This window comes from Miscanthus floridulus, chromosome 5 (assembly GCF_019320115.1).
Source record: "Miscanthus floridulus cultivar M001 chromosome 5, ASM1932011v1, whole genome shotgun sequence".
Lineage (NCBI taxonomy): Eukaryota > Viridiplantae > Streptophyta > Magnoliopsida > Poales > Poaceae > Miscanthus > Miscanthus floridulus.
In genome coordinates, this window is record NC_089584.1 from 127,226,753 (window position 1) to 127,239,959 (window position 13,207).

The 13,207-nt window shown below is 53.5% G+C and overlaps 1 protein-coding gene and 1 pseudogene across 1 annotated transcript; one reads left to right on the forward strand and one right to left on the reverse strand.

Moving 5' to 3' along the window:
- Positions 1-37: 37 nt before the first annotated feature.
- On the reverse strand, positions 38-932 carry LOC136450705 (dirigent protein 16-like). Its single transcript, XM_066451284.1, has one exon. It carries the CDS (start codon positions 839-841, stop codon positions 203-205), a length of 639 nt encoding a protein of 212 aa, XP_066307381.1. The 5' UTR covers positions 842-932; the 3' UTR covers positions 38-202.
- Positions 933-2,647: 1,715 nt separating this feature from the next.
- Positions 2,648-12,244, forward strand: LOC136453514 (ruvB-like protein 1; annotated as a pseudogene).
- Positions 12,245-13,207: the final 963 nt, after the last annotated feature.

The following is a 13,207-nucleotide window of genomic DNA, read 5'->3' on the forward strand; positions in this document are numbered from 1 at the left end:
CTTTTGTTCTTGTATATTCAACTGACAGTCCACAAATTCCCCTTTTTTTCAAAATGTTTGACAGATAAAGTCAAAACTAACATAGTCTTATATACAGTATCTGAGCAATTTTCTGGATACATTTGTCATCAGATGTTGATTTCAAAAACATCAACGAAGCTTACTTGCAACATGGTAGGTGTTTCCGCAATTTCTATGGCCTTTACTTGAGATGCACACTGAAACTGAGTGCTCTGCTCGAGCTGACATTCCCACCCATTTCTGGTACACCAGCAACTCTGACAACGGCAAAGCCGGTGGCGTCACTGTACCGCCCCGTCCCTCCGACAACCGCGATGTGAGACTCCTGATCGTCGCGGCGGACGCCGAAGAACCTGAGGCTGTCGTCCGCGCCATCGCCGGCAAACGAGGCCTTCACGGCCACCATGTGGCTGCTGTTGTCAGCCAAGCCGGTGACGAGGACGCCCTGCAGCCTCCCATCCAGAGGCAGCCCCAACTCCTTCCTGCCGCGGAGCTGCTCGTCGATCACGGTCACCGCGCCGGGCCGGAGTGCGTCTGGCCTCGTCAAGGCGCGCAGCCAGCTGCCGGAGTGGCCGATTGGCCCCTGGTTCGTGAAGACGGGGTACCGCGTGGAAGGAGCTGTGGTTTTCGGCGGTGAGACGCCGGTGGTGTACAGCGTGATCGTCTGGCCGGAGCTGTGGGAAGGGGGTGGGGAACTGTGACGTGCCGGACGGGCGCTGGCTACCGTGCTCGTCATGGCGAGTAGGAGCGCGAGAGCAGTGCAGGCTTGTTCGAGGATGCGAGTGCGAGATTGTGCGTGCATCTTGGCCCCGCCGTGCATATATGTTTTGCGTCTGATCGGGGTTTGTTTAAGTGGTGCCTGCAAGGATTTGGTTTAGGTGGTCAAGAGGGCAGATGAGTAAACAAGTAGGATCAGGGGAGTTGGTTGATGAGCCAAACTATTCCATTATTGGGAATTGGAAAATTGGTTTCATAGCATCGAAAGATCACGATATTCGGAAAATATCATTGAAAGACATCCGTTATGTAAAATGCAACCGAAAGAATGGACTGTTATCTTCAAATAGCATTCCGTCACGATGGCCGCTTTTGCAGTGAATTCATCCGTTGAGGCACATTTGTTCTCCCATTTCAGAGAAACAAAGCACACACGACGGCGTACGGGCACAGCCCGATTCGCCCCTGGAGAGGGCACCGCAGCCGTGACTGAATAGCTGGCGGCCTTTGCGGTGGCCGGCCGCACCTATCAACGTCAGTGGCGTGGCCTGATATGGCTCATAGGAGCATGGTCCCGTGCCCGCGCAGCATGCAACACGGGAGACGGCGGCGGCATACAGCAATGGCGAACCCGGCGACTACAAGGTCGAAGCGGGTATACGTCAGGTGTGTGGGGGTGCTAGAGGGGCTGTTCTGGGCATGGCTTGTGCGAGGGTTGAGTAAGAGCGATGGGGCGGCTCACCATGCGGAAAACACACAAGCGTCTACGGTCGGCGTCGAGCAGGACGGAGGCGCCCCGGGAAGCAGGGCTGCCGGCGGAGTTTCGGCCCAAGAAGGTGCACGCGGTGGTGGTGGATGCGGCAGTGTAGCTGGCTTGGTGGAGGCGCCTCCGATTGGAGCTGTCCGCGAGAGTTCCCTGCGCGGCGCCCATGGCGAGCAGCAGGAACAACGCACCTGGCGGTGGCAGGATCCAGCGTCCCAGAGCGGATTTGCCCAGTTCAGGTGAGCCACGGTCGGAAGAAGTCCGGACGGACGTGGTGGTACGCTCGGCCGAGACGCTGGTGATCTGCACCCATGGGAACAGCGACGGCGAACCGAGAGCCGGCCATGGCGGCGGACAGTAGCAGTTTTGGCGACATGGCGTGGCTACGGCCCGGAGTTGTTTGCTATCGTGCGCAGGGGTGAAAACATGCTGGCGGAGATGGTGGGACACACGGCTCGGCAGTGGTACAGTGATGCCAACGGTGGGGAACGGTGGTGGTGAGAGCTGAGAGCAGATCGGCGGCTCCGAGCTTGACATCCAGGCACAAGCACATGCGAGTGGACCAGGCACAGGCAGCCGTTGTCCTAGGTCCCAGCCATCGCGAGTACTCCTATATGCATGCATGCAAACTCGATTGCTCTTGTATGTGCCGCGAGCTCATTGATAGGGCACCGGTCTCCTGGCAGTGTCCACGGAGGTGAGGGCGTGAGGCAGCTGCGGCTGCGGCTGCGGCTGCCGCCGTGCGGACCCGGCGCTGCTAGACCGTGCGAGGTAGCCACGCGGCGTAGGGCATGTGTTGTTGTCTATGAGTGTGTCCATGCTCAACCAGGCAACTGGGTTGAGGAAGAAAGGTGTCTCGACGGAGCAATTTACGGCAACAACAGTCATCGTGATAAAATGCTATTTGAAGGTAACCGTTCGTTATTTCGGTGGTATTTTACGTGATAGACGTCTTTTGATGATATTTTTCGAATGTCGTGATCTTTGATGCTATGAAACTAATTTTTCCATTAGGAATTTACGATTATTGGGTTAGTAGAAACAACTTTCAGAATCTGCTTTGCAATGTGTCTGTGTGCATCAAAAGTTTTCGAATACGTAATAAGATGAGTAATTGATCGGAAAAAAAATGCGTAAAAGCCCATTCCAGCCTTTTCCTCCTGCAGGTCGTACCCTAGCCTCGCCTCCTCCCCGTTCCCGCTCCCAAATTTGTTGCGGCGGCGGGCGGTAGCGGTGATGAGGATCGAGGAGGTGCAGTCGACGTCGAAGAAGCAGCGCATCGCCACCCATACCCACATCAAGGGACTCGGTCTCGACGTAGCTGCCCACTCCAGCTTCTCCGTTCCCCCTTCCCCAGTGGGAGGGGTTTGCTTGGGTTTTAGCTTCTGTGTGTGTTTGCGAGATCAGTAGATGCTCACTGCTTTGTCTGTCGTTTTCTCATGGGAGCAGGCCAATGGCATGGCGATTTCGTTGGCGGCGGGGTTCGTGGGCCAGGCGGCTGCGCGCGAGGCGGCCGGGCTGGTGGTCGACATGATTCGCCAGAAGAAGATGGCCGGCCGCGCGCTGCTACTTGCGGGCCCGCCCGCCACGGGCAAGACGGCGCTAGCGCTCGGCAGCAAGGTCGGTGCTTCCAATTGCTCCTTTTCCTCACAGAAATCAGCTATTCATTTTGGTGGTAAAGCTAGGGTTTTATTTCTTCCCCTTTTCCTTCGCTGAGGGGGATAATGTCTCCTACCAATACCCTGGCATTGTAATAATATTTGAATTGTGCTCAGCACATTTGTAAGGAAGAGGGCCGGATTTAATCTACTAGTTTTCTATATTGACTGATAGTACCAGATTTTTATCTACTCAATTCTTCTATTGGACATTGTTGTGGAGGTGAAGTTAGGTTCTGATAACTGTGGGCTTTCTTCAATCAGTTTTCTGTTTATAGATTACCCTGTTTGGTGAATAAGGTCTGGATGGGCACCAAAAAAACTGTTTCTCTAGTTCATAGGCATAGGGATCTTGAGGTATTTTAGCATACTTAATGTCATTTTAGCTGCATGGTTTAAGTTTCATGTTCAACTAGCTGAATTGGTGTTCTAAAGGGACAGTTTACCCAGTAAAATGTTATTGATGTTGCTACGGTATTATGCTTGCTGAATTCACTGTAGATTTATAATGTTCTAACCTAATGCTTCCTTCCCCTGTAACTACAATGCAGGTCCCTTTCTGTCCTATGGTAGGATCAGAAGTTTACTCCTCAGAGGTCAAGAAAACTAGAGGTGCTGATGGAAAATTTCCGTAGAGCTATAGGTTTGCGTATAAAGGAAAACAAAGAAGTTTATGAAGGAGAGGTAAGCAATGCAATGCATATATGCGGCCCATGTTCAAGTTAAACAAATACTAGGCTATAATTAGATTAGTGGTTTCCTTATTTATCAACAGTTTTCATAATCGCTTTGATCGTTTCTTGTTGCTTGAATAAAGTATAGACTTACCAATGTTGCTCTGTTCCTAGGTTACGGAACTTTACCCAGAAGAGGCTGAGAGTACAACTGGTGGATATGCGAAAAGATTAGCCATGTAATCATTGGCCTAAAGACTGTTAAAGGGACTAAGCAACTGAAGTTAGATCCTTCAGTTTATGATGCTTTGATCAAGGAAAAGGTGCCTGGTTCCTTACCTATCCTGCTGGTGATAGAATTTTGGATTAAATTTTACTCTTACAATAAAAATGGCAGTCTAATTGTTTCTTACTCAAAATAATGTCTTCATGAACATTTTAAATCTGCCATGCCCTATGCCTATTTATAATTACTCACTGGGAAAATTTATGCTAACTCGCTGGCAGATGATGTCCTGTTGTCTTTTGACTAGTCCTGGTGCTGAGTAGCTCCTTAAGCATTGAGAAATCATGCACTATATTTGCTTTCTGGGTTATTGTATCTATTGTGCTATCTGCATTTGTTTCTTTAGGTTACTCACTGTTTGCATATGGACATAGGTGGCAGTGGGTGATGTTATATACATTGAAGCAAATAGTGGTGCAGTGAAAAGAGTTGGTAGATGTGATTCTTTTGCTACAGAATACGATCTTGAAGCTGAAGAGTATGTTCCTATCCCCAAAGGTGAAGTCCATAAGAAAAAGGAAATAGTGCAGGTATCATTCTGATGCAATCGTAACCTTAATATTTCATTAATTTTCTGCATCAATCTTGATGCTTGATTTATACTCTATGTATATGGTATATATACCCTATATAGGTTCTGGTATGTACAGGACAATTATACAGACGAGAGGTAGATTTGTTTGAATGATCATATTAGCTGTCATGGTCGGGCGCACGTATGTGAGAAGGCGTCGGGCCCGTGACGTGTGCCGCGCCCTGGAGCGGGCAGCAGCCGCGCAGGAGGAGGCACAGGGCATAAGCAACGCTGGTGGCTAGGAAGGAAAGTAGGATAGCTTTCTGTTATTTGTTCCTAAGATTAAGGAGATTGTTGCTCCTTTTAGTTGGGCCTTTTGCCATATATTATTGTAACCACACGTTGGAAATCAATTAAGCATTATCAGCCTATCTCCTACCTCTTTCTCTCTAAGCCGGCAACTAGGGGGCATAACCCGGTTGACGAAGACGGCGGCGGCGTGGGGGTATAACCCTGCCGGCGACGACGGATCGTGACTACGAGCTTCGCAGTCGAGGTCCAGCTATCTTGGGCGTCACTGCCCTTGACAACCTGGTATCACGGTCACGCCGATCCTCTCCCACTCGCTCCAGCCCGCCCACCACCGCCGCCGACGCAACCTCGCCCCCATCGCCCACCGCCTCTGCGCCCAGTCCAGCCACCATGTCCGAACCCACCCTCGCCGAGGTCATGAACATGCTGAAGGCCATGAACGCCGAGCTGACGACCTTGAAGTCTGACATGGCGGCCATGAAGGACAAGTCCTCGTCGTCTTCCGGCGGCAGCGACAACCGTCGCCCGGACGAGCCACGTGATCAAGACTTCCACCCAAAACACAGGAAGTGGGATTTTCCCCGCTTCGACGGCACGACCGACCCAATGCTCTTCCTCAACAAGTGCGAGGCCTATTTCCGCCAACACCGGACCATGGGGGAGGAGCGCGTGCGCATGGCGTCGTACTACCTGGACGACATCGCGTAGTTGTGGTTCACCCAGCTCCAGGATGACGAGGGCACGCCGCCGTGGGGTCATTTCAAGGACCTCAATCTGCGGTTTGGCCCACCTCTCCGATCCGCCCCGATGTTCGAGCTCATCGAATGCCGGCGCACCGGGACAGTGGAGGAGTACGCCAACCGTTTCCAGGCCCTCCTCCCGCGTGCCGGCCGACTTGACGAAGCGCAGCGCGTCCAACTCTTCACCGGCGGCCTCCTTCCGCCGCTCAGCCACGCCGTCCGCATCCACAACCCGGAGACGCTCGCGGCGGCCATGAGCCTCGCCCGCCAGGTCGAATTGATGGAGCTCGAGCGGGTGCCAGCCGCTCCAGCCCGAGCCGCGCCGCGCGCGGTGCTGCTGGCCCCGGCGATCCGCCACGCGCCTGCCGCCGTTCCAGCGGCACCCGTACTACCGGCGCCCGCTGTACAGGCCCTGCCGGCACCGCCGATCCGAGGAGGAGCAGCCAATCCGGTGCGGCGTCTCTCGGCCGAGGAACAAGCGGAACGGCGTCGCCTTGGTCTCTGCTACAACTGCAACGAGCCGTACTCGCGGGGCCATAACCGCACATGCCGTCGTATCTTCTACATCGACGGCGTCGAGCTGGACGAGGGAGGCGCGGACGAGGAAGCCCCGGTGTTTTCCCTGCACGCGGTCGCAGGCATTCCCGGCAGCAACACGATCCAGCTCCGGGTACGAGTTGGAGTGGCCGACTTCATCGCGCTCATCAACACCGGCTCCACGCACAGCTTCATTGGGGAGGACGCCGCCCGACGCGCCGGTGTTCCCATCGAACCGCGCCCTCGGCTCACGGCAACCGTGGCAAACGGCGAACGTGTCTCCTGCCCCGGGGTGCTCCGCCACGCTCCAGTGCTCATCGATGGCTTGGAGTTCCAGGTCGATCTATTTATTATGCCCCTTGCAGGCTATGACGTGGTGTTGGGCACCAATTGGATGGCGCCACTGGGGGACATCGTGTGGAACCTGGCGGATGGCACCATGGCGTTCCAGCATGCGAGCAGGTCTGTCTGCTGGCACGGCATCGCCCCCAAGGCTCCTGCCCGTCTACACGCTACTGAGGCCGCAGAACCACTCCTCGACGCGCTCCTGGACGACTTCCCCGACGTCTTCGCCGCGCCGAGTGGCTTGCCTCCGGAGCGGGGCCGGACACACCGCATCGTCCTCAAGCCCGGCGCGGCTCCCGTGGCGGTCCGCCCGTACCGGTACCCGACTGCACACAAAGATGAGCTAGAGAAGCAGTGCGACGCAATGATCGCCCAAGGCATCGTCAGGCGCAGCGACTCCGCTTTCTCCTCCCCGGTCCTCCTCGTCAAAAAGCCGGATGGATCGTGGCGATTCTGCGTCGACTACCGCGAGCTGAACGCGCTCACGATGAAGGATGCGTACCCCATCCCCGTCGTCGACGAGCTGCTGGATGAGCTTCATGGTGCCCGGTTCTTCACCAAGCTCGACTTACGCTCCGGGTACCATCAGGTGCGCATGAGGACGGAGGACATCCACAAGACGGCGTTCCGCACACACGACGGCCTCTACGAGTTCTTGGTGATGCCGTTCGGGCTGTGCAACGCCCCGGCGACATTCCAGGCCCTCATGAACGACGTACTGCGTCCCTTCCTTCGTCGCTTTGTACTCGTTTTCTTTGACGATATATTGATCTACAGCAAGTCATGGGCGGACCACCTCCGGCACCTCCGCGCGGTCCTCAAGGAGCTACGTCGCCATGTTCTCTTCGTCAAGCGCTCCAAGTGCGCGTTCGGGGTGCCTTCGGTCGCCTACCTCGGCCACACGATCTCGGCGGCGGGTGTGGCCATGGACTCGGCCAAGGTACAGGCCATACACGACTGGCCGGTGCCTCGCTCGGCGCGGGCGGTACGGGGCTTCCTCGGCCTGGCGGGCTACTACCGCAAGTTTATCCACAACTACGGCGCCTTGGCGGCACCACTCACCGGCCTGCTCAAGAAGGAGGGCTTCTCGTGGAGTCCGGAGGCCGCCGCGGCATTCGCAGACCTCAAGGCCGCCGTGACTGCAGCACCGGTCCTGGCCATGCCCGACTTCGCCAAGCCGTTCGTGGTCGAGTGTGACGCGTCGTCCCACGGCTTCGGGGCTGTGCTCATCCAAGACGGGCACCCGATCGCTTTCTTTAGTCGGCCGGTGGCGTCGCGACACCGCGCTCTTGCGGCCTATGAGCGCGAGCTCATCGGGTTGGTCCAGGCTGTGCGGCACTGGCGCCCGTATCTCTGGGGACGCCGCTTCAGCGTCAAGACGGACCACTACAGTCTAAAGTATCTGCTGGACCAGCGCCTCGCCACCATCCCGCAACACCATTGGGTTGGCAAACTGCTGGGCTTCGATTTCTCCGTCGAGTACAAGCCGGGCGCTGCGAACGCCGTGGCAGACGCGCTGTCCAGGCGGGACACTGAGGACGGGGCGCTGCTCGCTCTCTCGGCCCCCCGCTTCGACTTCATCGACCGCCTGCGCCAAGCCCAGCTCGACGACCCGGCCCTCGTCGCCCTCCAGGCTGAGATCACAGCCGGGTCTCGCCAGGCGCCTTGGACGCTTGTTGACGGCATGGTCCAGTTCGCCGGCAAGCTGTACATCCCGCCCACCTCTCCGCTGCTCCAGGAAATCATGGGGGCGGTCCATGCGGACGGCCACGAGGGCGTCCAGCGCACCTTGCACCGGCTACGGCGCGACTTCCACTTCCCCAACATGAAGCAACGGGTGCAGGACATGGTGCGAGTGTGCGCTGTGTGTCAGCAGTACAAATCAGAGCACCTTCAGCCGGCGGGCCTGCTCCTTCTGCTGCCGGTGCCACAGGGTGTCTGGACGGACATCGCGCTCGATTTTGTGGAGGCCCTCCCTCGCGTCCGCGGCAAGTCAGTGATCCTCACCGTGGTGGATCGGTTCAGCAAGTACTGCCATTTCATTCCGTTGGCGCATCCGTACTCCGCTGAATCCGTTGCCCAAGCTTTCTTCACCGACATCGTTCGTCTACACGGCGTTCCTCAGTCCATCGTCTCTGATAGGGACACGGTCTTTACATCCTCCTTTTGGCAAGAGCTCATGCGACTGATGGGCACCAAGCTACACATGACGACGGCGTTCCACCCCCAGTCAGATGGGCAGTCCGAGTCGGCCAACCGCGTCATCATCATGTACCTGCGGTGCCTGACGGGGGATCGGCCTCGCCAATGGGTCCGTTGGCTGCCGTGGGCGGAGTACCTCTTCAACACGGCGTACCAGTCATCCCTGCGGGACACTCCTTTCCGCGTGGTGTACGGGCGCGACCCGCCCTCGATCAGATCCTATGAGCCGGGCGACACCAGGGTGCAGGCGGTCGCCAAGACTATGGAGGAGCGCGCGGAGTTCCTGGCCGACGTCCGCTACCGCCTAGAGCAAGCGCAGGCCACGCAGAAGCTGTACTACGACCGCAACCATCGCCCAGTCAGTTACCAGGTCGGTGATTGGGCTCTACTTCGTCTCCGGCAACGCTCGGCGTCTTCGCTGCCTCAAGCTGTGGGCGGCAAGCTCAAGCCTCGTTTCGTCGGGCCATACCGCGTCATTGAGCTCATCAACGATGTCGCCGTCCGTCTTGCTCTTCCGACGGGCGCTCGTATTCACAATGTTTTCCATGTGGGCCTCCTCAAGAAGTTCCTAGGAGCTCCACCAGTTGAGACACCGCCGTTACCCCCGCTCCGTCATGGCGCCATCGAGCCGGAGCCTGAGCGCGCGGTGCGCTACCGTCTTGCCCGCGGCGTTCCGCAGGTGCTCATCAAGTGGAAAGACTGTTCAGCGGCGTCGTCTACTTGGGAGGACACCGACACGTTCCGCGCCAGGTTCCCCTCTTTCCAGCTCGAGGACGAGCTGACTCTCGACGGAGAGGGAGATGTCATGGTCGGGAGCACGTATGTGAGAAGGCGTCGGGCCCGTGACGTGCGCCGCGCCCTAGAGCGGGCAGCAGCCGCGCAGGAGGAGGCACAGGGCATAAGCAACGCTGGTGGCTAGGAAGGAAAGTAGGATAGCTTTCTGTTATTTGTTCCTAAGATTAAGGAGATTGTTGCTCCTTTTAGTTGGGCCTTTTGCCATATATTATTGTAACCACACGTTGGAAATCAATTAAACATTATCAGCCTATCTCCTACCTCTTTCTCTCTAAGCCGGCAACTAGGGGGCATAACCCGGTTGACGAAGACGGCGGCGGCGTGGGGGTATAACCCTGCCGGCGACGACGGATCGTGACTACGAGCTTCGCAGTCGAGGTCCAGCTATCTTGGGCGTCACTGCCCTTGACATTAGCTGAGCACACCAGATGTCTAGAAGAACAAATATTGAAGAGTCGGCCATCATTGCTAATTCAAACAAGGGTTATGTGCATCAACGTCGGCCATCATCCAAAATCCTTTCAACAAGAATCTCTTAGAGTTGATTAACTTGGTTCTATCATTGCTGGTGCTGCTACTAGTACTTAGTAAATAAACAGTTGGAAGTTTGTTGTTAGATTACCTGATTGTCTGTTATCATGCGGAGGATATTTTCCTTAATGCAATATACAATAATAATTAATGCTCGGATTTGCATCTAAACATGGAGGCTTCCTGTAATCTATGTTCTTGTTCTGAAGAGGAAATAACCTTCTCATCCTTTTATGCAGGATGTCACACTTCATGACCTTGATGCAGCAAATGCACAGCCACAAGGAGGCCAAGATATTTTATCCCTTATGGGCCAGATGATGAAACCACGAAAGACTGAAATCACCGAAAAGCTACAGCAAGAAATCAATAAGGTTTTCATTTTTTACTGACATTTTTTTAGTTTTCTAAGAAGTATCAAATTTGGATAATCATATAAGAATCTTTACCTGATTTTTAATTTTATATGGTGACAGGTGGTAAACAGATATATTGAGGAAGGAATTGCAGAGCTTGTACCTGGTGTTTTGTTCATTGATGAGGTACTATTTTATTGCATTTGTGATTGAAAAAATACACTTGTCATGGCCTAAGAAAAAACTAAGTAGCAAGCACGTTGATTTTGTTAATTGCTAAACATATTTTATCTGCCTCATGGTGCAGTGTCCCATTTTTGAACTTGACTGTCTTCTGTTTATTCAAAATGAATTAATAAAATAACGTTTTTCAGGTCCACATGTTGGATATTGAATGCTTTTCTTATCTTAACCGTGCACTGGAGAGCCCTTTATCACCAATTGTGATACTTGCTACGAATAGGGGAATATGTAATGTAAGGTAAGCAGTTTATTTGCCACATTACTCTGCAGCTAACTTCAATACCAGAATGAATCCACACTTGTCTATTAAGCTAATACTTGCTTAATAATTCTTGTAATGGTTTTATCCAGAGGAACTGATATGACAAGTCCACAGGGTATACCAGTGGACCTTCTAGATAGGTTGGTGATTATTCGGACAGAAACATATGGACCTACTGAGATGATACAGGTTCTTATTTTGGGCATAATTTCTGTAGGATTGTTCCTGTCCAGAATTTGCATTAATCTTTGTTCATTGCCCTTTACAGATATTGGCAATCCGAGCACAAGTGGAAGAGATTGATATCGATGAAGAAAGTCTTGCTTATTTAGGCGAGATCGGACAGCAGACATCTTTGAGGTTAGATTTTTGTGTTGTTCTTTGGTATTTTCCACGCATTCCATGGATTAGTTTTCAAATATGAGTTCAAAGACGCAAGTCCTTGGAAGTTAGGCATGTATCTCATTGATCTGATCTGTGATGTGTATGATTTCCTTTACTTTCATAATTGATCTCACTGTAGTGTTCGATATCACAAGCTGATTTTGCCTTCCCTCCCTTGATAGCTAGTGAGAAATGATGGTAACAGATCATTTTCTCTTTGCAGACATGGTATTCAGTTACTATCACCAGCCGGCGTGGTTGCAAAGACTAAAGGGCGTAACCAGTGCAGAGAGCTTCCGCGTTGTGCGGGGTCTGGGGAAGGGTGTTAGTGGCAAGCCTTACCCTCGCCTGTGCAATGCGAGGAGATCGTGACTCGAACCCGGGATCTTCCAGTCACAGACGGTAAGACTCTACCGCTTGCACCAGGCCTGCCCTTCATGTGGTTGCAAAGACTAATGGAAGAGAAAAGATCTGCAAGGTATATCTACCGAGCTTTCATCCCTCTCTGATTCTTGTCTTGCAAGCTTATATCTCTGAGCTTATGATCTCTATCAGGCTGATCTTGAAGAAGTTAGTGGTCTCTATTTGGATGCCAAATCCTCGGCTCATCTGCTCCAGGAGCAACAAGATAGATACATCACCTAGATTTTTCCTGTCGTAGAAAGCTCGAAGAAAATGTAGTTGCCAGCTCAAGGCCATGTACTGAATCGATCTGCTTTACAGGTTCATAGTCTATTTAGTCTCCGAGAGCACATTTGGGGGAAATTATTTTTGTAGTGCCGGGCCCGTTCGCGTGCCCTTAAACCTGGCTTATCCGCTTATTTTTTCATCCGGAACAGTATTTTTCTCTCACAAATTCCTCCAGCATTTCTTCAAACCATCCAGATTCCTTCAGAATTTAGACAAGCGAATAGGTATGGCTTGTTCACATACTGTTCACTGAGTAGATTGACCATCTGTGCACCCACGAGTTGTATTGGTCCCCATTGATCGTGACCCTTTTTAACCATGTATAGGATTCATTGAGTGCAACTTTTATGGCCCTATTTTTAAGTGATCATAAAGCATAACGAAAATCTTTAGAATAAAATAAAATTTTATGTTTCATAGGTGAACTTGCGCATGCATGTACAGTTGTCTAGTGTCTAATCTAAATTAAAGGTTAGAGAAAGAAAGACTCGCCTGGAGGACCTTCTAGGAAAAAAAATGACTGCATTTGTTCCAGGAACGTTCTTCTGGACCTAAATTTTTGTTTCCAGTCTTTTTCTGCTGCTATTTCTCAAAACACAGCTGATATCGCGCCACGTACTGTCTCATTCCATTTGGTCTGGCCATCGTTTTCCTAATTTCCTGCGGCAACGCGAAGCATACGTCCGTTTCCAGACAGCGAAATGCTGCTGCCCGGCCTGAGGCTGTTCGGTTCCCTCGGCCTGGAGGCTGTTCGGTTCCCCCTCCCGGGAATCACCCGTTCCGTAGCCGGGGTACGCGCAGATATTCTCCATCCTCGCCACGACGACGCCAGTTGCAAGCACCGGCGCGGCGAAAGAAAAGCAACACATGTGCAATGCCATTGGTGGTCGTGGCGTGCGCGGCGAAAAGCTTCGCCGTGGCATTCCATGACCCAAGAGCACTTGGGGCCTCGCACGGCATCGCCGCCCGCCTCACGGCCTCGATCCGCTCCATCATTCCGGTGCAGTGCGCCGATCGGACTGATCGCCGCGGCAACAACGACGTGAGAGGGCCGACGGCGCCAGGGAAGGAGCGGGAAATGACGCACGCGCTGACACCAATTCGCCTGCAACGCGACAGCCCCGGCCGGCCCGCCCCGCATCACAGCCGCACGCTCCCCCCCCCCCCCGGGCTGCCA

Bases quoted from the DNA above. Each gene is read 5' to 3' on its own strand.
- LOC136450705 (XM_066451284.1), bottom strand. From the start codon at position 841: ATGCACGGCGGGGCCAAGATGCACGCACAATCTCGCACTCGCATCCTC.